General features: G+C 53.1%; 10 protein-coding genes across 10 annotated transcripts; 4 read left to right on the forward strand and 6 right to left on the reverse strand.

The window, feature by feature from the left end:
* Positions 1-2: 2 nt before the first annotated feature.
* BO94DRAFT_60942 (uncharacterized protein) lies at positions 3-1,833 on the reverse strand. The gene is made up of 2 exons (XM_025616581.1): positions 1,297-1,833; positions 3-1,244 (listed from the first exon to the last, which is right to left on the reverse strand). The coding sequence occupies exons 1-2, from the start codon at positions 1,500-1,502 to the stop codon at positions 170-172; spliced, it is 1,281 nt and encodes a 426-aa protein (XP_025467786.1). The 5' UTR covers positions 1,503-1,833; the 3' UTR covers positions 3-169.
* BO94DRAFT_60823 (NAD(P)-binding protein) lies at positions 1,834-3,297 on the forward strand. Its single transcript, XM_025616553.1, has one exon. It carries the CDS (start codon positions 2,165-2,167, stop codon positions 3,152-3,154), a length of 990 nt encoding a protein of 329 aa, XP_025467787.1. The 5' UTR covers positions 1,834-2,164; the 3' UTR covers positions 3,155-3,297.
* A 30-nt stretch (positions 3,298-3,327) lies between these two features.
* BO94DRAFT_624143 (phosphotransferase family protein) lies at positions 3,328-4,946 on the reverse strand (the record flags this gene model as incomplete). The annotated part of the gene is made up of 4 exons (XM_025617199.1): positions 3,328-4,120; positions 4,179-4,406; positions 4,469-4,476; positions 4,546-4,946. The coding sequence occupies 4 exons, from the start codon at positions 4,944-4,946 to the stop codon at positions 3,438-3,440; spliced, it is 1,320 nt and encodes a 439-aa protein (XP_025467788.1). The 3' UTR covers positions 3,328-3,437.
* Positions 4,947-6,221: 1,275 nt separating this feature from the next.
* On the forward strand, positions 6,222-7,768 carry BO94DRAFT_556456 (epoxide hydrolase family protein; the record flags this gene model as incomplete). The annotated part of the gene is made up of 7 exons (XM_025613867.1): positions 6,222-6,442; positions 6,492-6,625; positions 6,674-6,946; positions 7,053-7,242; positions 7,299-7,419; positions 7,470-7,628; positions 7,685-7,768. The coding sequence occupies 7 exons, from the start codon at positions 6,222-6,224 to the stop codon at positions 7,766-7,768; spliced, it is 1,182 nt and encodes a 393-aa protein (XP_025467789.1).
* A 193-nt stretch (positions 7,769-7,961) lies between these two features.
* Positions 7,962-9,694, forward strand: BO94DRAFT_535017 (putative oxidative stress response protein Oxr1). The gene is made up of 3 exons (XM_025611675.1): positions 7,962-8,469; positions 8,517-9,029; positions 9,096-9,694. The coding sequence occupies exons 1-3, from the start codon at positions 8,123-8,125 to the stop codon at positions 9,238-9,240; spliced, it is 1,005 nt and encodes a 334-aa protein (XP_025467790.1). The 5' UTR covers positions 7,962-8,122; the 3' UTR covers positions 9,241-9,694.
* Positions 9,606-12,715, reverse strand: BO94DRAFT_535018 (uncharacterized protein). The gene is made up of 3 exons (XM_025611676.1): positions 12,444-12,715; positions 10,717-12,278; positions 9,606-10,659 (listed from the first exon to the last, which is right to left on the reverse strand). Exons 1-3 carry the CDS (start codon positions 12,460-12,462, stop codon positions 9,838-9,840), a joined length of 2,403 nt encoding a protein of 800 aa, XP_025467791.1. The 5' UTR covers positions 12,463-12,715; the 3' UTR covers positions 9,606-9,837.
* A 108-nt stretch (positions 12,716-12,823) lies between these two features.
* trm10 (tRNA (guanine(9)-N(1))-methyltransferase) lies at positions 12,824-14,257 on the reverse strand. Its single transcript, XM_025611677.1, has one exon. The coding sequence runs from the start codon at positions 14,159-14,161 to the stop codon at positions 12,950-12,952; it is 1,212 nt and encodes a 403-aa protein (XP_025467792.1). The 5' UTR covers positions 14,162-14,257; the 3' UTR covers positions 12,824-12,949.
* Positions 14,258-14,404: 147 nt separating this feature from the next.
* On the forward strand, positions 14,405-15,507 carry BO94DRAFT_535021 (putative NADH-ubiquinone oxidoreductase subunit GRIM-19). The gene is made up of 4 exons (XM_025611678.1): positions 14,405-14,542; positions 14,644-14,750; positions 14,831-14,983; positions 15,086-15,507. Exons 1-4 carry the CDS (start codon positions 14,492-14,494, stop codon positions 15,132-15,134), a joined length of 360 nt encoding a protein of 119 aa, XP_025467793.1. The 5' UTR covers positions 14,405-14,491; the 3' UTR covers positions 15,135-15,507.
* Positions 15,404-19,832, reverse strand: BO94DRAFT_595708 (karyopherin MSN5; the record flags this gene model as incomplete). Its single annotated transcript, XM_025616231.1, has 11 exons — positions 15,404-16,261; positions 16,333-16,934; positions 16,985-17,127; positions 17,179-17,437; positions 17,487-17,590; positions 17,641-17,865; positions 17,925-17,996; positions 18,046-18,170; positions 18,221-18,692; positions 18,716-18,937; positions 19,005-19,832. 11 exons carry the CDS (start codon positions 19,830-19,832, stop codon positions 15,603-15,605), a joined length of 3,711 nt encoding a protein of 1,236 aa, XP_025467794.1. The 3' UTR covers positions 15,404-15,602.
* An 843-nt stretch (positions 19,833-20,675) lies between these two features.
* BO94DRAFT_492004 (sterylglucosidase 1) lies at positions 20,676-23,608 on the reverse strand. The gene is made up of 4 exons (XM_025609172.1): positions 22,872-23,608; positions 21,883-22,814; positions 21,516-21,834; positions 20,676-21,451 (listed from the first exon to the last, which is right to left on the reverse strand). The coding sequence occupies exons 1-4, from the start codon at positions 23,253-23,255 to the stop codon at positions 20,798-20,800; spliced, it is 2,289 nt and encodes a 762-aa protein (XP_025467795.1). The 5' UTR covers positions 23,256-23,608; the 3' UTR covers positions 20,676-20,797.
* Positions 23,609-23,712: the final 104 nt, after the last annotated feature.

Raw genomic sequence — 23,712 nt, forward strand, 5'->3', positions numbered from 1 at the left:
TTGGTTTTATTGGATTAGATTTCATCTTCGGGCTTCGGGCGGGGCTTGTTTTGTTTGTATACCTGTTGTCACTCTGCATCATGACCCTATCAGCGCATCTTCACGACCATACCTCTATCTACGTCCCCTGTCTACATCCCCTGTAGAATCATACATACAACCTATACAATCATACGTTCACCCGCCACACACAAACCCTCCGATCATAAAAACTACTAGACACACACACCACCTCGTCCCCCTCCTTTCTCCCCTGCAAATCATACCCTCCCTTCGATTTCCACACATCCGACGCATAATTCATACTCTCATGCTCCGTAAACTCCGCCAACACCTCCATCTCACACCTCACCCCAGGCACCAACCGCACCCTGACCACTCTCGTCCCCGCATGCATACAACTCGCCAACACCAAAAACACCCACTCCTTTCCCTCCCCTTCCCCTCCACTGAGCCCCTCCGAGGATGACAGCACCTGCAACCTCCACACCCCACCCCCCAGCCCCACCTCCCCCAGGACCTCCCCCCGCCGCGACGCATGATACACCCGAAGACACTCATCATAGCTACCCGTGAGCAACCACGGCGCGCCATCAGTCATGGGGACAGGGAGTGGTACGATGGAGGTAACCCCCGCCGTGTGGTGACGGGCTCGGTCATCGTGAGAAAGCAGACATGTTGTTTCTGTGTCTGTGTCTGTGGCTGAGAATGACCGGGTGTGTAGGGACCCGAAGTCGTTGCCGGTGAAGAGGTAGGGTGTAGATGTTTCCTCTTCTGTTGATGTTTCGGGGTAGGTGGCTGCTGCTACGTACCAGACCTCGATTTCTTGGTTTGCGGGGAAGGAGTCGCCTTCTGTGATGGGGATGGGGGATGAGGATGGGGAGGGGTGGTGGAAGAGAGTGGTTCTTCCGTCGGAGAAGGTGACTGCGAAGCCGGAGGCGTTGCCGTCACTAGAAGATGAAGTGGAATTGGGATTGGGATTGGGCCAGTTCTGGGGTAGCCAGGCGAGATAGAGTGCTGGGATAGAGGGGTCTTCGTGGACGGATTGCGTGTGCAGTTCCGTGATGAAGGATGCTGTTCCCGAGCTTGAGCTTGAGCTTGAGCTTGCTCCCTCGGTGGGGGGAGTAATCCGGAAGAATACCACTGAGGCTGCGCTGGTGGCGATGGCAGCGAGGGTGGGATTGGTGGGGTGGAAGTGCAGGTCAAAGACTGCGTAGGGAAGGGCGTATTTTTGAAGGAGAGATCTGGATGTTTGGTTAGTATACTCCATGTATAGAGGAGGGAATGGGGATGTACAGTTCGTTGGTGGCGGGGTTTAAATGCCATAATTGCAAACTGCCGGTTTTGGTTTGTTGTATGCTGTCGGTGGAGGCATCTTTATGCTCGGAGAGGAGATAGGTGCCTACGAGGAAGTGGTTGGGGGAGGAGGGGTGGAATTGGAGGCAGCTCGGGGGCTGGTCGAGGAAGATGGCGGTGGCAGAGGAGGGCTGTTGGAGGGTCATGATGATTGCAGCTGTTCTAGAGAGAGGATACTAGTTATCACGGTTGAATTGACATTGCCTATTTTGGGTTTTTGCGCTGCTTTGCCCGAGATGCTTAGTCAGGAGGGTGGTATAAATATTTATCCTCAAGTGAAATGAAGTGACAACATTCGGGAGGAATACATATTCTCCAAGCTCGAGATCGGCCTGTGAGGACGACATGGTCCAAAAATAGTGTCTTTGGATTTAGTCCAGGAGACAACGGGAGGCTGCTTGGTGGCCAGTCGAATCCGTCCTGCAGGATGACTGAATGGGCACTAATCGAAACAGCTATCTACTGGCTGGAGTGTCTTCCATCGCATCATGATGTCCCTTTTTCATCCTGTCTCTTCCCTCGCGCTAAGAATACGCCTAAGGCACTAACTCTCAACGAAGCTGGTGAAGACCCACAGGCTTAGTTCTATCTGACAGCCACGCCGCTAATCACTTCCCCGTGAATATGGCGCCGGTTGGTCCGATCGTCTAAACATCCGTCAGCCTCGGGGACGGTTTTTCAAGGAAATACTCCGCCTAATTAAACTGCTAAAGACATATAGACATGGGTTCGCAGCTGAGCCGCAGCGCAATCATGCCCCCTGTCTGCTCCAAGCTTGCAATTTTGACGAGAAATCCATCATTCCACAATGGGCGCCCAATTCTCCCAATTCTTCCCTCCTCGGCCGACCTTCACTCCTGACGATGTTCCCCGTCAATCTGGCAAGGTCGTCCTGATCACTGGTGGCGCATCAGGCATCGGCTTCGAGCTGGCCAAGATGCTCTACCGCAAAGGCGCCAAAGTCTACATCGGGGGTCGCTCAGAGGACAACGCCAAAGTTGCCATACAAGCTATCCAACAAGCCGTTCCCCAGACCGGGGGTGAAAATAGTCCTGGTGTACTAGAGTTTCTTCCGCTTCATCTGGACGACCTCACTACCATCAAGGCTACAGCTGACGCCTTCCGGACGAAAGAGTCCAAGCTGGATCTGCTCTTCAACAACGCGGGTGTTTCCCAGCCACCGCTGGGCAGTGTCTCCAAGCAGGGAATCGAGCTGCAACTCGCAACCAACTGTCTGGGCCCGTTCCTGCTTACCCGGCTTCTGACTCCCCTACTTGAGGCTGCAGCGGCATCGGACTCCTCCACAACCGGATCTGTCCGCGTCGTCTGGACGAGCAGTCAAGTCGCCGAGCTCTCCGCGCCGCCAGAGGGAATCATCATGTCGGAGCTGACGAACCCGCCCAGAGATGTGGTACGCAACTATGTCACCTCCAAACTAGGGAACTGGTGTCTGGCCGCGGAGATGGCCCGACGGTACGGCACGCAGGAAATTGTTAGCGTAGCGCAGAATCCTGGCGCAGCCAACACGAATCTTCTCCGCAATGCGCGCTGGATGAAGATTCTCTCCTGGCCATTGCTGCATAGCCCGGTTTTGGCGGCTCACACTGTGCTCTATGCTGGGTTGTCCCCCGATCTGAACTTGGAGAACAACGGTGCCTATGTCATCCCCTGGGGACGGATCCATCAAGAGGTGGCGCCGAACTTGCTGAATGCGATGAAGACGCAGGAGGAGAGTGGGACGGGACGCGCAAAGGAGTTCTGGGAGTTTTGTGAGGAGCGGACAAGGGACTATATGTAGTGGATGTAGAGAACCGGACCTGTTTCTTGATTGGAGCGACATTGTTCCATAGAGAAGGGATATGGCCATATAATACATTAATGATCCTCGCTGTTTTATTTTTATTTTTATTTTTTTTATCTATTTTTTTTGGCTTGTTGATGCCATATCAGCTCTATCCAACCTGTGGATATCCTCACTCTAATCTCCTCTACTTACTATCAAGACATAAGAGGCAGGAAGACAGACAGTGCCACAACTTCCAACGATCCAGTGTCCCCTATTAGAAAAACTCCTCGTGATCCTAAAATGGCCAACCACGTTCGATCTTCTGCAGCTCATCTGGACTGCCGCCGTCCGAGAGTTCAGCTTTCAGGGATTCATTCCTTTTTACGGCCGCGTCATACTTCTCAGCAGGCAGCCAGCCTTCTTCTGAAATCCCTCCTAGTTCGTTGCGCCAATGACTGACGAGTGTGTTTAAATTACACCACATGGGTTCATTCTCAGTCTGGTCACGTATCTCCTGTGCCGAGAATCCTATGGGGCATTCGAGAGGGACATTCTTGCCGGGGAGATGAGGCCAAAGATCACGCATGCGCATGAGAGCTCCACGTAGCGTCATGAGGTTTCCTGACCACTGGCGGCCTGCGCAATTTACAAGGTGCTGGCGTTGTAGAATGAGCGGGTCTCGCAGGGCTTCAAGGTGTAGTTTGTTGAGGCCGCCGTTGAAGACACGATAGAGGTAGAAGAGACTTTGCCGGCGGATGAGCTCATCGACCTGAGATCTTTGTTCGAGACTCATAGTGTCGTAACCGGGCGGATACTTTGGTGGTATCAAGCCAGTGGGCGGCTCAGGCTCGGGGTTTTCAAATAGCTTGGGGTACCCAGCGGCAAAAAGCAACGGGGCGATGACGGTGTGTTGCCAGTCAATGACGGATGTGACTTTGAATGTGTCGGGACAAATGAAGACATTGCTAGGGGTGAGATCTTGCCTTGATGATTAGACTCCAACATCATTATTCGGTGGGCTGAAGAGTGGACATACCAGGATGGCGTAGAGTAGGTCGGCTCAGATTATTCCCAGGCTCCCTTGGAAGAAGATACGGCGCGATTGCCAAGTACTTCCTGAGGAGGTCCAAGTAGTCCTGGGGGGAGTTGATTCCAGGAAAAACGGTACTGTGAGGGAAATCACTTTCAAGGGGCTTCCCAAATCTCTCGATCCACTTGACTTCCTTTTCGGCCGTTGCAAGAAGAAAGTTCTTCGGGTCGCACCCTGTGAGGAGGATCAGCTTGACAATCGCATATCTATACATTCACATCGAGGGGGGAGCATACAGGGTCCTCTGTCTAGCTCCATTTCAGCCCGTTGCCCATACCAGAACATATAATCAGCGATTGGTCCAATGCACTACATCTCTGAGTCTCCAGCTTCATCCGGCGTGCCCGCCACGTATAACGGACCCTGTAGCTGGGGTGGAAGGTCACTCTTGAAATAAAGGCTCCCAACAGCACTAAAGGGGATGTCGAACAGTTTCTTCTCGATGTCGACAATCCCTGTAACCAATGCGTGCTTTTGGTATTTTGTATTATTGAACCAACGAGTATCGGCACCCACCCCTGTAGCATGTTCCATGACAATATACTCACTACCGACTGGATTGTCGGCGGTTGAGGACCATCCATATACTTCAGGAACGGGTATTCCCTTGGAACGGAGAAATGTCAGGGTTGCAACTTCACTGGCAGTCGCATATGTCTTGGGTACGGATATCCAGTATGGGATCTTTACAATGGCCCGAAATCCATCTTCCATGGTAGCTAGTAGCACACGATTGAACCCTCCTTCACTGAGCTTGGCAAGCTCCCTAACACTCCCATGACCGACATGCTTTGCAACAGCTTTCTTCAGTGCAGCGACATCAAACTTCACATGACGCTCTCGAAGACGTATCTGTTCGTTGTAGAGGAATCATCCGGAGGAATATGAAAAGAGTGACTCGTCCGGAATTGATACAATGAGAGATATGAGCTCAGTAGGGAAGGGATAGTCCTGGAGGGGTTCCTCTTTGTAGCTTGCCGTTGGACATCCTTGGGTGATCAGTTGTGAAGTTTCTCGGTGGACTCGAGTTGATGAAAGCTTGTCGACGAGGCATCAACCACGCCGCCCGCGCGGAAAAGGTGCGTTTCAACATGGGTCGAAGGTAAGGAAAGAGAAGCTATGGAGATGGAGTAGTAACGTTCCACCTTGATTGGCGGCTGTTTCGGAACCAAGGCTTTTCCCGCCCGGGTCCACCTACTGTGTCAACCCACCACCCTCGACGAGATCACTAGATAGAGGCCTTGTTGTTCCTAACGTGCTACTAGGCTCGTGACTACCGCCCGATCCCCGAAGCGAAGTCATGGTTAGTGGAGTCACAGGGCCGGTGGTGGGGAGGGTCCAGGCCCGGAACCATAGCCGAGGCCACCCCGGACGATAAGGTTATGATTATGGAGAAGCCCACCCAGATACGAGAGTATCTATCACAAACGAGAGTATCATAAATCATCCAGAATGCATACTGTTGATAGTAGAGTCGATCGGATCGAGACAATCCTTATACGATACTCCGTTTGCGATGTGGACAGGCGCTGGGTCAAATCAGGAGCCATTAGCACGATACTAGTAAATACTGAACCTGAACGTTCGTAAACGAAAGCTTCGACCATGGTCTCTTTTCGTGACTGTGCAGCAACCCGCCTCCCTCCATCGCTGTAAACCACCATTGCTATTCGGCGATATGTCAGTCAGGAGATAGCTGCGTCCCCATCTGCCTGGTTTTCTTCCGCTCGTGTTTCCGTATATCGTCGTGAGATGTCTGTTTGGATGACATCATCAATTTGACCATGGGGTCTGATCGCAGATGCTCAATTTACAACTGAGGACAAAGAAAGGCATTGGCAATCCTTGAAGGCGAGCCTCGGCTGTGGTGCAACCCCGCCGCGGTCCATGTAGAGGAGCCCAGATATCTCCCCCTCACCTCCCCTCACCTCCCCTCTCTATCCCTCTTTCTGGAACAACTCGTCTCTCCAGCTGGGTTACCAAGTGATCATGTCGACCCCCTTCAGCAAGCTTCCCTCCGCCGCGAGGATCTCCCCCGTTCCCTTCAACGTGTCCATCCCCGCTGATCAGCTGGCCGACCTGAAGTCTCTCGTTCAGCTGTCCCGCATCGCTCCTCCCACCTACGAGAACTCGCAGCCAGATGGCCGCTTTGGTATCACATCCGAATGGCTATCGTCCATGCGAGAGAAATGGGTGACGGAGTTTGACTGGTCTCGAGTCTCCCTCGGTTCTATCCGTCTGCACAGCTGATCCTTCTAGGCCATCATTCGAAGCTCGGATGAGCCAGTTCCCTCAATTCACCGCCGACATTGAGGGCATCAATGTGCATTTTGCCGCGCTATTCTCTGAACGAGAGGATGCTGTACCCGTGACATTGCTTCATGGGTGGCCAGGTAGTACCAGCCGGACCGTGTCCAAGCAGATTTAATAAGCCATCACAGGCAGCTTCGTTGAATTCCTCCCCATTCTCCAGCTCTTTCGCGAAGAATTCTCCCCGGAAACTCTCCCCTATCACCTCATCGTGCCCTCCCTTCCCGGGTACACCTTCTCATCTGGTCCTCCGCTGGATAGGAATTTCGGCCTAACCGACATGGCCCGCGTCGTGGATCAGCTGATGAAGGACCTCGGATTTGGTAGTGGCTATGTGGTGCAAGGAGGAGACATTGGCGCCTTTGTCGGACGGGTCCTAGGTGTGGGATTCGAGGCCTGCAAAGGTTGGTAGTCGTCGAATCTTACCTACTGTGAACCGTGCTAACTCCCCCAGCGGTGCACTGTAAGTGACAACCCCCATGTCGGCTCGCGAGACACCAACCAGACTAGTAAACATGTGCCCCATGCCGTCTGTCCCCGAGGGCATGTCGATTGAGAACTTGACGGCTGTGGAGAAACGGGGAGTCGCGCGGATGGAGAAGTTCGTGACCCGAGGCCTAGCGTATGCCATGGAGCACGGGACTCGACCCAGTACGATTGGCCATGTGTTGGCCAGTAACCCGATTGCCTTGCTTGCCTGGTGAGAAATGTGCCTCTAGTCCATGTTGCGGAAGTCGTTTAACCAACTGGTTCCAGGGTTGGGGAGAAATATCGCGATTGGGTTGACAAGCCTCTACCGTCTGCGACTATCCTCGAGATGGTCTCACTCTACTGGCTTACTGAGAGCTTTCCACGGGCAATTTACCCGTATCGTGAGGTGGCGTGGCACTTGAGGCTGGAAATATATAATGGGACTGACGGGCGTAGACCACTCCCCTCCCCCCGAATACGACCGAGGCGCTTGGAAAGGAGTTATATATTCACAAGCCGTTTGGGTACTCGTACTTCCCGATGGAGATTGTCCCAGTTCCCCAGAGCTGGGTTGCTACAACGGGTGACCTGGTGTTCTTCCGGGAGCATGACGAGGTAAGAGAAGGTGAAACTGACCGTGCTGGAGCTCTGAAACTAACCGATGGATGCAGGGAGGACACTTTGCCGCGCTGGAGCACCCCCGCGAGCTCAAGGCAGACCTGGTGGCATTTATTGAACAGGTGTGGCAGAAATAGGGAGCATCAGGGATGTGGATTCAATGCGCAGATAGTTCAGATTAGTGCAATCACAATGGCATGTTCAGACTTCCGACGTTGTGAGAGTAGACAGATAGATAGACGGAGGGAGCCGCTGGAAAGGACCCGAAGTATAGAATTCGAAGCCGCCCGCCGCAGCTTGATTGATTGCTTGCCCACTTCCGTCCTGCATCTCCCCATCACCTTATCTTCTGCTCGCCCCTCCTCCACCCTCTCCTTTTATCTCCTCCTTTCCACTCCTTCCACCCACTTCAATTGCATGATCTCCACCTTCTCCATTATTAATTCGACCCTCTCATCCCCTACTCGTCACCCGACCTCCCGCTGGCCCGCATGTCGTCCTCCTCGAGCTCGAGATCGGGATCTCGTCCTCCACCACAGTCCACCAAGAACAACAACAACAACAACAACAACAACAACAGCACTACCTCCCTACAGCAATCCGCCGCCTCCTACTTCTCTTATCCAGTCACTCACGTCGTCTCCGGCCTCTACCGTCGCCTCACCGACCCCCCAAGCAATAATACCAACTCCAACAACACCATGCGCCGCAAGACCGACCAAGTCTACACGCCCGTCCGCACCGCCTCGCCCTTCCAACCACCTCCTCTAACCCCCTCACCCTCTCCGATCCCTCCACACTACTCACCCGGTCTCTGGCCGAAGAAATTCGCCTTCTCGTGCCCCCGCGCCTCCAACTAATCAACAACTGGCACCTCGTTTACAGTCTCGACCGCGACGGCGCCTCCCTCTCCACCCTCTACGACCACTGCCGCGACATCTCCGCCCGCAGCCCTCGCGCCGGCTACGTGCTCGTCATCCGCGATGCCTCGCCCTCCTCCACCGCCGTCTTCGGCGCCTACATGACTGATCCCCCGCACCCAGACTCCCACTACTACGGCACCGGCGAGTGTTTCCTATGGCGAGCGAGCGTGCTCCCGCCCTCAACAGCGATGTTGAATTTCACCTCGGATATGGATGGCGCGGGCGCAGAGGCATTGGAGAAGGCCGGGTTCCCGTTGCCTCCGTCCGCGGATACCACGAATGCGGGCCGGTCGACAACCCTGCGTACGGGCGGAGGAGAGAAGTGGCTTTCTCCGGGGACGGCCTCGGGGACGGCTAGTGGACGGACAAGTGGGACAGCTACCCCGGAGCAGATCCGCTTCAAAGCGTTTCCCTACAGTGGAGTGAACGATTATATGATTTTTTGTGAAACAGGATTTTTGAGTTTGGGTGGAGGGTAAGTTTATTCCCTGTGTCTTCATCCTGGTCTTTGAAGTTGTAGGTGGAGATACTGACGAGTCAGGGACGGACACTACGGGCTATGGGTTGATTCCAGCCTCGAAAAGGGCGTCAGTGCATCCTGTCAGACCTTCGGAAACGAGCCGCTATCGGACGAGGGCGTCAAGTTCGATATCATTGGTGTCGAGGTGTGGTACGTCGGTTCTTGAGGAATACCTACCCACCACTGGATATCGGTCCGTGAGGGCGTGAGGTTGCTATACTTCGGACTTCGGAGGGAAAATGAATTAAAGGATACAGTTTGAGGGCGCGTGAGACTAATATCTGCAGGCAGAATGGTCAATAATAGCGGAATTGCTTGGTGCTCGTTGGACTTGGATGAGCAGATCAACTCCCACCCCCGATAAGGGCATGCCATGGGCCATGGTCATGCAAGAAGCGGCCTACGCGGTGGGCGAGCTGCGGAGGATTGACGGCAGTGCCGCCGATAGGTACAGGATACCCTAGGTCGAGTCCAAATTGCATATAGGTGGACGGCCGGGCCCAGAATGTGAATGCTATCCAACAACCATCATGCAACATGAATCGTGAGTCGTAGTCTTATTATGAGCTACCGGTAATTGAAATGTAAAGAAAAACTAGAGCTCAAGTCCGCAATTGCCACCGTTCGCCATCCGTTCATAGCACCGTGAAAGGACATCAAAGCGTCTCACAATAGCCTCAAAATAAAAAGCAAGCAAACCGAAAGAATCCAACAAAAGGGGTATGCAGTGGCGCAGAAAACACTATGAACAAGGCCAGCTCCATCAGTAAGGCGAATTGACAATGTCCTCCCTCCCTAGCCGGCTACCCCATTGCGTCCGGCGACGGCTGGGGGTGACAGGGGGTCCGGCGATACTCTCCCGAGTGGGCCTCAGCAGGCTCCGCTTCGCAACCATGTTGACTTCGTTAGGCAAAGCCACAATGACGTTCTTGTCCGAGCCGAATCGGAAGTTGTCCGCCATTACGTCTTCGCCGTAACGCTTGATCGTGTAAGGATCCTTGCGGCCAGCAATGACCTTCTTCAGGCTCCAGGTGACAATGAAAGGACCAGTAGCTGTGACAATCGAGGTTTCGGTACTGTCGACACCAGTGTTGAAACGTGCCTGCGTGAATGCAATAGGCTTCTTCGTCTCGTGCTGGAACTGGGCGACGTGTGCAGGCTGCAGGCCCAGGCGACGAGGCTGCGGTTTGGAGTCCTTGGCAAACGAGCGCTCGAAGCCCAGCTTGCCTTCGTTCTTGCCATCCTTCTGCAGAGAGTCGATAAGGAGGAGATACGTCCGACAGGTGGCCAGAACCCAGCGACCGTCGGCGGACACATCCAGGCCGATGATTGGCTCTCCGAGGGCTGGGATATGGGTCTTGGCGTTGATTCCCAAGCGGTCGAACATACGGATATCACCCTTGTTGGACGCGACAGCAATGTATCCCTTCTCTGTCGTAGCTACAGACGAGAACTCGTTCTTGCTAGCATACTGCTTCAGGTCTGCATCCACCAGCTTGTTTCCGGTAACACGAGGATCAATCCTGTACAGGGCGTTCTTTGAAGCACCAATGAAGGACTGCGCAGAGGTCATTTGGGAGAATTTCTGTAGCAGGTTAGAAGATGGTACACACAAAGTTAACAGGGTGACAAGGCAACTCACACTCTCAGGGGCAAAGGTAGTGACCGGGATATCCTCGTGGACCTTCCATTCATCCACAATCTTACCGTACTCCAAGTCCATCCTGTACAGGGAGTTCGGGTCATCGCCGTTCTGAAGGATCATGTTGGTATCTTCGGCATGCAGCATGACCTTCTTCGGGCTGAAAAGCTTGCCACCGGGCGTCTCCACCTTGGAAATGTTGGTTGAGAACTCGAGGTTGTTGTCCGGAGTATGCTTGAAGACGCCAATCTTGGAGCCACGGACGACAAAGGAGCGGTCATGCTTGTAACCGACGGCAAGTTGCGAGTTGACGTTTCCATCATCATCCCGAGTCACCACGTCATCTTGCTCCTCATCGGAATCGTAATGTTCACTGCGCTGGCCATCGTAGTGGTCTTCCTCCTCGTCTTCGTCTTCCTCGTCTGCATCGGCCTCACCTTCCTGGGCCTCGTCCTCCATTGTGAGATCCTGGAACGCATCCAGCACGTACTCCCGATCATTGTCCTTGACCTTGGTCCACTTCATCTCGTTCAACTGCTCCCAGAGTGCCTGCATGAGACCCTCCTGGAACCGCTCCTCGGTCTCTTGGTCCTTGAAGCGCAAAAGCCAAGAGAATGCCGAGCCATCATCACCGTAAGCGTTGAAGATGAAAGACAGGTATTCGAAGTTGAAGACGGGGTTGATGTCAGCGACCACGGCTTGCCCCAGCCATTCCTTATCGTCACCACTGATTTGAAGCCAATACTTCCAGTCACCAATCTCAGACACCGTTGCAGTCACATTGGAGGCCTGGAGAACGAATGTGCCGGTCACAAAATCGAACAGATGCAGCTCGGACGGTTCCTGAGCGAGGATCTCCCTAGCCTCAGGCTGCTCTGCTGCAGGCGGAGCGACCGTGGCCTCCTCCTCAGCCTCCGCAGGCTTGATGAGTCCCTTGGACCGCGAGTACTCGACGTCCTTCACCATGGCGGCGGTCGACTCTCCAGATGTCAGCGACTCAGCACGTGACTTTGTTGGGGAAGAAATAGGACTTGCGGACGGGATGGGCTTTTCCTCTTGGAAAGAGAACTCCTGCAGGTCTTCCCGGCTCAGGTTCTGTGAGGTCCGTCGGTATGCGCGCTCGTACTGGCACTGGAGAGCAGCGAGCTCAAAGGTGGAAACCTTATCCGAGGGCACGGATGGGTCGCAGACAAATTCGAAGAGGTCGCCCAGGTCGCCACTCAGGTCTCTCCAAGCCAAGATCTTTGCACCGCCTTCGCGAACTTCGGAGCGAAAGTGCAGAGCCTGATCAAGGAGGAAGACTTTCTCGTCCTTATCGAGGCTGTCACTGCCACCTTGGTCGTCGTCGTCTTCACCGAGCTCTTCCTCACCCTCTTCGTAGGCACGTTGGATGACGAGCTGGTATTGGAACTCCTGCCCGGTGCGTCTGATGGAAGCGGCAGCGTCCTTGAAGATAAGTTCTGAGTAGCCTTTGGGCGACAGAGGACGAACAAGATAGAGCTGGCCCTGAGGAATCTCGATGATGGATTCCTTGGAAGCGTCTCCGAAGAGGTACTTGCTCACTGGAAAAGGTACGAAGAGGATACGTCAGTATGTACGTCAACGGATGACGGATGATGTTAACAGGGAGCAAGGGAGGTGAAGGAGGGGTAGATGGCGGGGTAAAGGAAAGTCAAACCGAAGGGCGACAAGTGAATACCAGCTGTCTATATCAGGAAGGAACATACCGTTGCGGAGCACAAACATGGCTGGAGGTGCTTTGCTGCTTAGCAACAGCAACCTTGTTTACTCGAGGCGATGGAGAAGGTGCGTTGCTGGGGCAGGAGGTTTGGGAGGGCCACCGCGGGAAAAAGAGGGCAACGGAGAAAAGAGAAGGCAGGCAGGAGCCTCAATCGGGGAAGATTGTCGGGGAGAACAGCTCAAGCAACAGGCAGCGCTGAAAGCAACAAACTTCGGTGGAGCTTCTGGAAGGAGAAACAAAAAAAGATGGAAACGGATGTTGTTGTTTTGGTTGCCGTCATCGATCGCCCGGTGGCAACCAAGTGGCGCATTTCTTCTGTGGCGGTGCAGCTTGCGGTGCACTTTATGTCATCTGTGCTATACAAGAGCATAACTTCATTATCCCAGTATGGGATCATAAAACACGCAAGCGTTCCCCTAACTGCTAGGAAATCCGTCCATCTTCCCCCAAAGTCTAGTTATATGGCTATATATGTACATTAATTGAGATTCATCAGTTGGCGTCACCAGCGTCACCAGCCTCCGCGGGCGCCTCTTCCGTAGCTTGTTGGGCCTCTTCAATACCCTCGTCCGTAACCTGCTGGGCCTGCGCCATAGCTTGCTCCTCGTCCTCTTCGGCATCCTCCTCTTCCTCCTCAGCATCCTCCACCTGAGATCCTTCTCCAGCAGCCCCGGCAGACTCCTTCAACGTACCGCCCTTGCGCTGGGGAATAACAGCAAGGAACGCCTTGCCCCAATCGCCCAGCTCCAACCATTTCAACATGATCTCGACAACATGGTTCGTGGCCAGCACCTGGCGCGACGCCATCTGAATGTAATCCCCAATAGGCAGCTTCGCCGTCTTGATACCCTTCTCAACCGCGTGCTTGTAGCAAATGCCCTTGTGCCGGTTCTTATCCACCAATCCACCAATAATATAGGTACTGAACGGCTTCAGCTCCGCCAAGGTATTGGGACTATCACTGCTCAGATAGACAACCTCGCCATCCTCGGGCGTGGAATCCGTCTTATCAGCAAACACACCCTCGAACCTGCCCCCCGCAGGAACAACCATCCACTCCTTCGCCATCTCCGCGACCTGAGCAAAGTCCTGCGGCACAATCCGCACCCCCTTCCAGTTGAGATAATGCTTGTTCAGCTTCGTATCGAACCGCTCTTTGAGTTGCTTATTGAACGACGAGAACACCAAATGCGACCGGTACGCCGACCGACTGTTATCGGAGTACGACCGAGTGATCTGCGAGCCTAGCGAAATCCGTTCCTTCTCCAGCATCAATTCGTCGTATCCGCAGTCAATGACCAGCGTCAGCGGGAGGAGCGTCGACCTCCGGAATCGCTTGTGTGTCCGTTCGTACGTCTTCTTGAGCTCCTCCAGCGTGCCGTCCTCTCGCGCCTGTTCCAGCGCAGCCCGGCGCTTCTCTTTGCGTGCGATGCCCCGTTCCTTGCGCTTGGCTTTGCGCTGGTCGCGCTGGCCTTCCCATTGCTCGCGTCGGCGCATGCGCTTCATCTCGCGCTTGGAGATCTTGGGCGCACCATCTTCAGTCTGCTGCGTAGGCTCGGACCCGTTGGCTCCATCGCCTGATTCAACCCGTTGTTCATTGTCGCCAGTGTTGGTCTCAAGCGCACCCGTCATTCTCGGTTCGGGATTCTGGGTCTCGTCGTGGTCGAGCTTGGGGAGCTTTCTAGGTCGACCTTCTTCCTCCATCGTATATGGGCCAATGCACAAAGCCGTGAAATCCTCTGTTTCGCAATTCACAGTAAACCCAACCAAAGCAGAAAGCAAGTAGTAGTTGAGTCGTAAGTCACCAACATCACTTCAATCACATCCGTCCTAAGCGCCGAAGAATTGCCCCGCACGCCCACCAATCAAACCGACGTAAGCGGGTATTACCAAACCACCCTACCGGCACGTGACCAGCAACTCCAAGTTCATCCGCCCATCGCATCATATATCCATCGTGTATATCAACCAACCCACCGCAATCACCCCCCTTCCTTTCGCCATTGAAGGCTGCCGCCGTCGTCAGTCATCACCATGCCTCAGGATATGCCCCCACAGGGGGGCTATTTGCCCGTGCAGTACAAGGTGCGTGACGTCCGGTTCATCCGATTCAACTCCATCCCTACAAACCAACCACGAGCCAGGGCAATCGTCTTCTAACTGAATGAACTAATGTTAAACTGCAGCGCAACATCCCTGCCCGCGGCTTCCGCCCCATCTACTACATCGTCGGCATGCACCTTGTCATGGCCTACGGTTTCTACAAGCTCTTCTACGGTATTCGTGAGCAGCAGTACGTTGCCCAGTCCAACGGGGAATTATAAGACCCCATGAATAGGCGAAGAGGGTATATGTGCTCATAATGTTACTTAGCGAACTCGCCCGTGAGAAGATCTGGGGTCGTCTGCACATCCTCCCTCTGCTTCAGGCCGAGGAGGACCGTGACCAGGCCCGTCGGTACTTCGCCGACAAGGCTCGTGAGAAGGAGCTTCTCGGCACCGACTCCAAGGTCTACAACTCGAGCCGGTATGTTTCAAATCCTCTCCTTGATGTTTGATTGGGGAGTGTTATGGTCTGTATGGTTTGTTTGGACTCAAAAAGGCTAATTGCGGTTTGGGGGATATCTAGCTTCGTTCGCCCTACTTTCACCTATACCCCCACCAACGTCACCCAATAAGCACCCGGAATAGAAAATACGGGTGCGTTCAATTATGGTGTCATCAAAAACCTCAATTCCACCCCCATCGGGGCGGATCTTGCGCACATGATCTGATCGGGGAGTTCATGTGCAAGCAAAGATGGGTCCAGAGTATGCAGTTATGGGCGTGTAGGCGGCGCTTCCGTGAGGATAAAGAGGTGCACTGGGACTGTCAAGACGAGCTATTGTATGCTGTAGATATACCAACTAAAGAGACCGGCCAGTTCCGCAATGCGTGTTTTTTTGTATTTCTTTTCCTGCCAAGAGTGTGTCTATCAACCGCTGCTTACATTAGCTAGGCTGTGTGGCTGCATTTCTCCGTATGTGTCTATGTGCTTTATATGCGAGAATCCCAAAACCGCAAAGGTGGCTATGACGTAGGGGCAAAGGAACGATATCAAGCCACCATACTATACAAAAGCAAAGCAGGCCATGTAGTGGAATGACCTAGCCGAACAGGTCTGCGACGCCGGCAAGGTCCGGGCCATCGTTGATATCGACTTTATGATTCTGCTGGCCCTCCATCTCACTGGTACTCATGTACCTCTCTTGCAGCGCGCTCCGGGCTTTTCGGCGTTCTTCCCGAGAGCCCAAGATCTTCCCTTGCTCGGCGATGCTCACACCCCTCAGGCCCTCCAGGAGATCCAGAATCAACGCGCGCTGTTGCCTTGGAGCCGAGGATCGAATCAGGGCCGCTTCTGCATTAGCAACGCGCTGCTCATTCATGCCCGGAAGGCTGAGGATCACGGACCGCGGGGTCGGACTGGTTGACCCGTAGAGGAGCCAGATGGAGGCGATGAGCTGGGCGAGATCCTTCTGCATATCGACGAAGTAAGGCTCGTGCACAGACGTGATGCAGGCCTTCAACACTTCGGAAGAGATGAACTCGCGTATCGTTACTGTGGTTGGGGTATTGTTGGGAGGAGCAAAATCCTGCAGGATGGAGCGAATAACACGCGTGATGATGCTACAGCACCGGGTATCGCGCATACGAAGTGCATGAGTGCAGAAGAGCATCACAGGCTCAAAGATCTCTGGCGAAGAGAGAACAAAGTGCCGGATCGAGACAGAAAGGGCGGGTGTTGCCTGTGGAGCGCTGGGATCCACTGGCTCCTCGTCGGGGTCTAAAATGAGAGGTAAGCATGGAACACAGTTACAATATCGATGGTCAACCTACCCCCTCGCTGCGGGTCCAAAAGGCTTGCCACGAAGATCACCGCCGAGTAAGTCAATTGCCGCAAGATACTCTCCGACTTCATTTCGTCCGCCAAGTCGTCCTCTCCCCCGAGGCCTTCTTTCTGACGTTCAATGACGTCCCACTCCGACGTTACCTTCTTGTCAATATTTGTGAACAGTGTGGCGAGCATCGGAGGCAGGAAGTGACCGCGGAAGCGCACGGGACAATCATCGATCAAGCACCGCGAAATGTTAAGAAGGACAGAGAATTGATGAGAGGAAAGATGGGGAGAGTCCTTGAACAGAGCCTGGGAAAGGGGCCCTGGAAGCTCTGAAAACCCATAGAAATGCTCACGTAGCCGACTCATGCTGAACAACATGGAGTAGCAGGACTCCCGAACAGCCCGGATCTTTCCTCTTACAGAGGACGCAAATCCCTCAAGCGAGGCTCTTGAGGCCGTGATCTTAGCATAGAAGTCATCCCGACTTCCAGTGGATATGCCAGCTTGCCAGAATCTATCGGTAAGAATACGTTCGACCACTCCTCGCATGTCATGAGGCAAGCCACCCCAATTCTCCGGATTGTGGAAGGCATGGGCGTTGCTGTGTCATGGGTCAGCTGGGTAGTTTGTGTGAATGTCAAGGAGACTTACCTGACAAGCTGCAACAGTGTTGGCAATATTATGGGGATGATTTCATGCCAGACATTGCATGCAAGTTCGTAGGCTTGGTCCGTCTTTTTAAGCTTGTCTGAGGACACTGCTAGCATAGTTTTGGTGCCTCTCAAAGGTAGTTGCTATTCTAGGAGTCAGCATGCGGTCAGGTTCCGTGGTGCATTCAGATGTACCTGGAATTTTCTTGTCATTTCTTCTTGAATGAGCTTTCCCTCGCTATCCAGAGGCACCGATGACCAGTCCACAAGCTTCGGCGCCTGTCGTGCCTGCATGTACGGTCCGACGCTCTGCAATCCCAACATGACGCAGAAGCCCTCAAATGTTGAACTCATATTACGGAACTCGTCTTCCTGCCACGCTTGTTTGATGGGTTCCACGAAAGACACAAGTCGGGACTGGCGCAGATAAGGTTCCACATTGTTTGCTCGTTGCCTGAGCACGTCAGCACTTGTTCATTTGAATCAAAACCATGGAGTCTCACATGATAATGAGGAGGATCGAGGTTAATTCCATCTGAAGCTTGTCATCCACCCTGTTAGCCATGCTGATCTCTTTGATCTTAGGCTCAAGCAGGTCATAGAAAGTCTGCGAGCGTTAGTCAGCCGAATCTAGCGGACATGTCCCATGTTTCTTACAGCAAAGTAGTCAGCGTAACGCATAGCAAGCCTCCGGAGTTCATGGCTGGTCAGGCCGTGGAGTTCCTTGACAGACTCGGAGTATACTGGGAATTCTGACTGGTCAGGTAGCCGTGTCATGAGGATATATTCCAGAGCTTTGAGCGCAAAGCTTGGGGTTTTGTCTAGAGCCCTTGATGATATATCCACGACAAGCTTAATGACTCGTTGCTTAAGAATCGGATCCTGCGGTGAAACATTAGCGATGTGGCGGGTTATAATGTCCGGGCACAGGTCAGTCAAACCTCGAAGCTTCGCTGCATCAATTTGAAAGCCCAGGATTCTAAGATCTGCTCCATGTCACTTCGCTTCTGTTCCTGTGCACTGGTTAATGGCAGATAGATAGTTGGGATTGGTAGTTCGCACATCCTGCTGGGGCATCTTTCCATGCGCAGACACCCATTTATTATATCCCTTCAAGGTGGCCTCCACAACGGCAAACTGCGTATCAGCACGCATCAATGGTATGGAGTTTTTCGAAAATGATTTGACTGATTCACAGATTAGTCCGCGGTTTCGACGTTCCAAAAGGCATACACACCGCTAAAGGGTTCCACTCCGGCATAAAGATTGTCTAGGTTAGCGTCAACTCCCGATAGGATATGAGGAATGGCTTCTTGTGGCCTCTTTTGGACGATGGTCTCGATAGTGGAAGAGCAGTATCGCCTATAGTTACCCACGAAGGCATGCCGCTCCGGAACAGTGTCAATGTCCTCATTAAGGAAAGCAACTGTAGGATTTTCCGAGTCTGTCGGGAAAGACTCCCAACGAATCAATCGTTCGGTACAAATACCCAGTAGCGAAGGCACAAGGCCAGTGACCAAGTCTGTATTGCCAATTCTCTCGGATGCGATTAATTTGGACCACACATGAAGAACAGGGATCGAAATAGTAAGGCTTTGGTTTTGAATAACGCTGAGGGTGAGGTGGAAGAAAAATTGAAGGTTCATGCCCTGCACAGTTTCCAAAGCAAACGCCTTTTCCTCAAGGAAACCTGCAACATATGAGAGCATCTTTTGGTGATCAGTTATTGAACCAATATCTCAGAAAGGTAGTGCATATCCCATACCTCAGACAGCTTTTTGCATATCGTATATCTCGTATCATCGACGTCATCAGGCCCGACAACTGACCACTCGTAGAGCTTCTGGAGCACATTCAAAGATTCCGTTTCATACATCAAGTGGACAAGTTGATCGAAGCCCTCCAGATCCAGATTAGACCGGCTATATAAGGCATGTAGTGCTTCAACCGCAGCCTAGAGCGAGTGCCATTAGTATTGTCTGTCTTCAGCACGGCCTCGGGGAGGCTAAGGATCTCCTTACCAGTAACACCTGTTCATCACTGCAGGTGAAGGCCCTGGCAATGCATGGGACACAGTTTGAGGAGAGGATGGCCTTCGGGATTGACCAAGCAAGGGCAGACTTAAGGGTGGCAAGAGCTTTGAGAGCCGAGTCTTTTGCTTGCTTTGAGCTTTGGATGTTTCCTATGCAATCGTGGAGGAACACACAAATGCGGGAGAGCCAGCCTTCAGGTCCACAGCGCAGCTCAACAACATCCTTCTTTGGGTTGAGTTCCTCGTAAACCACCAAGGGCGTACATACCTCCACCATGGCCCGATTGAGGTCCGTTCCGCGCAGGGAAGAAACCGTGTCCTCGCGGTAAAAGATGTCCTCGGAGAGGGTCTCGAGAATCGATAGGACCAATTCCTTGTGCACGAGACTGGCACCCCAGAACTGGACCAGAGTCGTGTCCATCTCGTTCCAGTCCAGGCCCCAGCTCCGTTTGGCGACTTCAGCCCATAATTGCGGGATTTTGTTGCGTATGTACGGGGGATCTTCCGGTCGTATCGACTCCGCCAGCTTTAGAACCAGATCTCTGAGCGCGACAATCTGCTCCGATGCTTCAAAGGAGGTGTGACGCAAGACGTGATCCAGAAGAGTCAAGCCGAAATAGCGAACCAAGGGGTTGCTCTGTTCAGGGGACGCCAACAGGAAACCATTACGAGCCGCCGATTTGCTTTCTTTCTGGGCCTCCACAAAAGTCAGGGCCTCTCTGCGCAACTCATTTGTAGATGAGGGGCTGTGAATGAGCTCAAGCGCGCGAATGATGTCGGCCATATGGCCCTCTGATAGATCTGCCTCGGCCGCCATGGATGGGTGCTGACTGGGCTAGTGCCACCGGGTTGAGTGAAGGATAAGTATAGATTGATTACCTCAAGTCTTTCTCCAGTGACAGGACCAATGCCGGCATGATCTAGGCCCTTACAAAGGCAGTCAACTTTCCTGGTGGGAGATCCGGCGTTGCGGTAAGGTAGCACTGCGTTGGGCAAATGAAGAACGCTGCCGCTATCAGCCACGGGCAGGTTCCAGAAAGGTGGGCGACACACGGCAACCGCCGTCCGAGGCAGTTGCGGCTAAGCGCTTCTTGTGGAGATGCAAGTTTCTGCCTAATGAACTGAAGGGTTTATGAGGGGAATGGCTTGGGGACTAGGGATGCACGAGTATAGACGGGGGGGTGTGGAAGTTGTTTCTTCTGCTGGGGCCGGAAGTTCTCTCCTCTGCGGGCTGGACGCGGGTGTAGATGTGGGATCGAAAAAGACGGTACCTTAAGAAAAAAAAAGCTTAGGGGAAGAGAGAGAACAACAATAAGTAAGTGAGAACAATAATCATAAATAGCTCACTGCGAATTTTCCACGCGCTCCCGTTCCAATCACCACACCGACTGGGGGCGGTCCGGAGGGGCTTGCACCACTCACGCGCCGCCCTGGCCCTCACCGCTTCCTGGGGTTGGCTTATCGATAACAGCCTTTCTTCCCCTCCTCCTACTAGTCGCTGCATAGTAGGTTAAAAAGGAGGTACTACCCCTTAAATTGCGGGTTTCTAGTACTATTAGTAGCAATTCCTAGTCAGGAGTCCTCCCCAGTCCTGGGCTTTGCAACTGCAAATGTTGAGATTTCATCTACCTGCATCTACATCTCTTACACGAGAAAACATCTTGGTTACTGAGGAAAGAGATGGTGACAAGGCCAAATTAAGAAACTCCAACAAAACACAACAATACCATTATGCATATAGGGAAGTAACGTCATCATAATGACCAACGATGGTCCAGCCATCTACATCACCTCACAGCCTCCCGTCTGGCATTGCTCGAGATAGCTCAGGTCATCTCCCGAGACGGCACTCATATCTCCCGGCTTCCGCTTGACTCCTTGGATCTTAATATCCTGATCTCCTTCCATATGCCACCATCGGAGTCGCTGCACCTTGATTGAGTTGATCTCCGTGTAATCAATTGACCACTCGCCACTGCTGACCGACACCACCGTCTGCGAGTCCGGAAAATGGAACTCAGGCAGATAAATTTCGGTCGCCGTCTCGTCTCCCACGGTCCTTTCCTTGCCGACCAGCGAGAGAGTGAACGTGCAGTTGCGGAGATCGAAGAGATACTTCGAGATCAGTCCGTGGGTGTAGATCGGACTGGGCCGGATGAAGGCCTCCCCGGCCCGGAACCCTAGTTTATCCGCATTGGACTGGGTGTACTCCGACGTGATGGAAGGTGGGGGCAGAGCATTCTTCAGGTTCTCGGGTCCAACCCGCTGGATTTCGGCGTCGCCTTGACTTTCCGAATAGGCGGGAGAATGAGGGTTCGGATCCGATCGGGACTCACCCTCCAACGCCAGAAGCTTCCCACTTGGAAGTTCCAGGTCATCGAGGGAGTAGATTGACAGATCTTCGCCGTTCCAGTTATCGCCCCACTCGTGATTATTCTAGAAAGCGATCAGTAAACTGCCGTATATATTTCCGCGGATCAGTGGTGGCTTCAGTGCTTACCGTGGTGGTATAGAGCCACAACGTAAAGCCATTTCCAGTACTTCCTTCCAATGCGAAGTGGTTCGCATCCATGGCACTGACTTGACTGCTATAGTTTCCGGTTTTGTATGCATATTTGTCATCCATGTCATAGGGGATACCGATCTCCGTGAAGACCAGCGGATGATTCCCCATGTACCTTAGACTTTCGTCTCGGAGGAATTTGAGCTGGTCACGCAGACAATTCCGGATGGCTGACTCTCCGATCTTGACGGCAAAGGCCGGGGTGAGATACTTCCCCCGAAGGACCCCAATCACGTCTACATTGTATAGTCGGTTCCTGTAATAATTAGCCAAGGAAAAGGAATGTTCGAGGGAGTTCGCCTACCAGTGCTTTGTCAAGAGTGTCAGGCCATCGTAGTAATGTACCGCATGCACCATGTTAGGGTCATCGTCAATTGTTCCCTTCAAATCTGGGGGTATTTCCATGACCGGTGGTTGGCACAGCATAATGGCACCTGGCCAGACGCTTCTGAGGGCGTCTCTGTAAGCTCGGTAATGCTCCAGGAAGTATGAGTTGGTGAATTTATCGTAATCTAAGGGTTCTCCGGTCTGTGGCCGCTTGGCGAAGTAGTCTTTCCGCAGGAGCTGGTCCGATGATGGATCCCATACTCCATGTTGTGCCCAAAGACATTCACCCAATTTCCAATTCGGATCTCTCTTCCAGCCATACTTCTGGTCATCATAGTCTGCTGGTAGCCATGCGGACTCACCCTCAGGATCCACGAGTTCTCTGCCCGTCTGGTGAGGGCCGAAGCTGCCAAAGGCCCAGGTTGTTTGTTCGCACGCCCGTCCTGAGCCAGTCAACATGGCTTGAAAAGCAGTTGGCGATGTTCCCAGCTGAAGTTGTTGTTCCGGGGGAATCACGGATATATCTTGCACTCCGATAAGGCCCCTATGGGGCTCATTCATGCTCTCCCACCCGATAACCACGTCGTTTTCGATGTCACCAGCCTCATGAATCTTCTGTGCGAAATATTTACACGCGGCGATGAAATGGCCTTGTAGATAATCCTGTATGTTCACGCCATTGATGATTGCCTTAGGAGCAAAGTCCCGACCTCCCCAAAATAGCGTGAATATGGTCTGGCAAACCAGACGGGTATAGTTTGTACTCCAGATCATTTTGGGAAACTCCGCTGGGTTGTCGTATGTATTCTGGACAAGGGCAGCTTCGGTCTTCTTGAACGCTCTGGGGTTCAAGCCTGCCGCATAAAGCGTCCAGGCTGGCGCACCGGACCCTCCCGATAGTCTGGACCACTGGTGTTCTTCAGTAAACGCTCATTTCATCACCAGACACCTCCGTTCGAGACATACCACATCCTGGTGAGGATCCAGAAACACATAAAATTGATATTGCTTGGCGACACGCAAGACTTCGATTGTAAATGATATCCACTCATCGTCGTACTTTCCGGGCCCTTCGTGTTCAATCGCTTCCCAAGTGAAGATGTACCGCAGGGTATTGTAGCCCCATTTGCGTAGCCTTGCAAAGTGTGTGTGCGCATCGTCAAGGGTGAAAGGCCGGCCAACGAACGAAACATTATCGGCGTCGAAGAAGGCATCGGATACGTAGGAAGGGGTATCAGGGTTCTTGGGATACTTGGATTCGCCGGCAACGTTGATCCCTCTTAGTGTGATCTCCCGATTCTGTGGATCCTTGAAAGTCCGACCATCAATTCGAAGTCGTAGGGAACCCATGATTGCTGGTGGCAAGGTAGGGTATAGTCGTTGGCAATGATGAAACTTAGGGTGGGCGCCAGAGACAGACTGCCGGGACGAATGCAGGAAGGGTTATTCGGAACTTTTGACAGAATGAGTAGGGCACTTAATCAGGAGACCGGCCAAATGATAGAAAAGTTCCTAGGAGTTAAACGTTCGTACAACAACAAAGACTCCTGGGGAACCGAGTGAAGTGTCGATCGGATCCGCGCTAACCTTGCAGGAACACCCTGTCAAACGACGAACAGGAAAGCCAACGAGGGGTAATTTAGGCCTTGACACCGCAGCACGAGTACTTGAGCTCTGCGATACAGCTTCAGCACAACAAAAAATTCCCAGGCGCAAAGGGAATCCGCAGCAGCAGCAGCAGTAGCAGCAGTGCGGAGAGCCGAGCAGTCGGTAGGAGCCTTGGAGATAAGGGCCTCTGACGTACCAT

Source organism: Aspergillus sclerotioniger, assembly GCF_003184525.1.
Source record: "Aspergillus sclerotioniger CBS 115572 chromosome Unknown BO94scaffold_13, whole genome shotgun sequence".
NCBI classification, from domain to species: domain Eukaryota; kingdom Fungi; phylum Ascomycota; class Eurotiomycetes; order Eurotiales; family Aspergillaceae; genus Aspergillus; species Aspergillus sclerotioniger.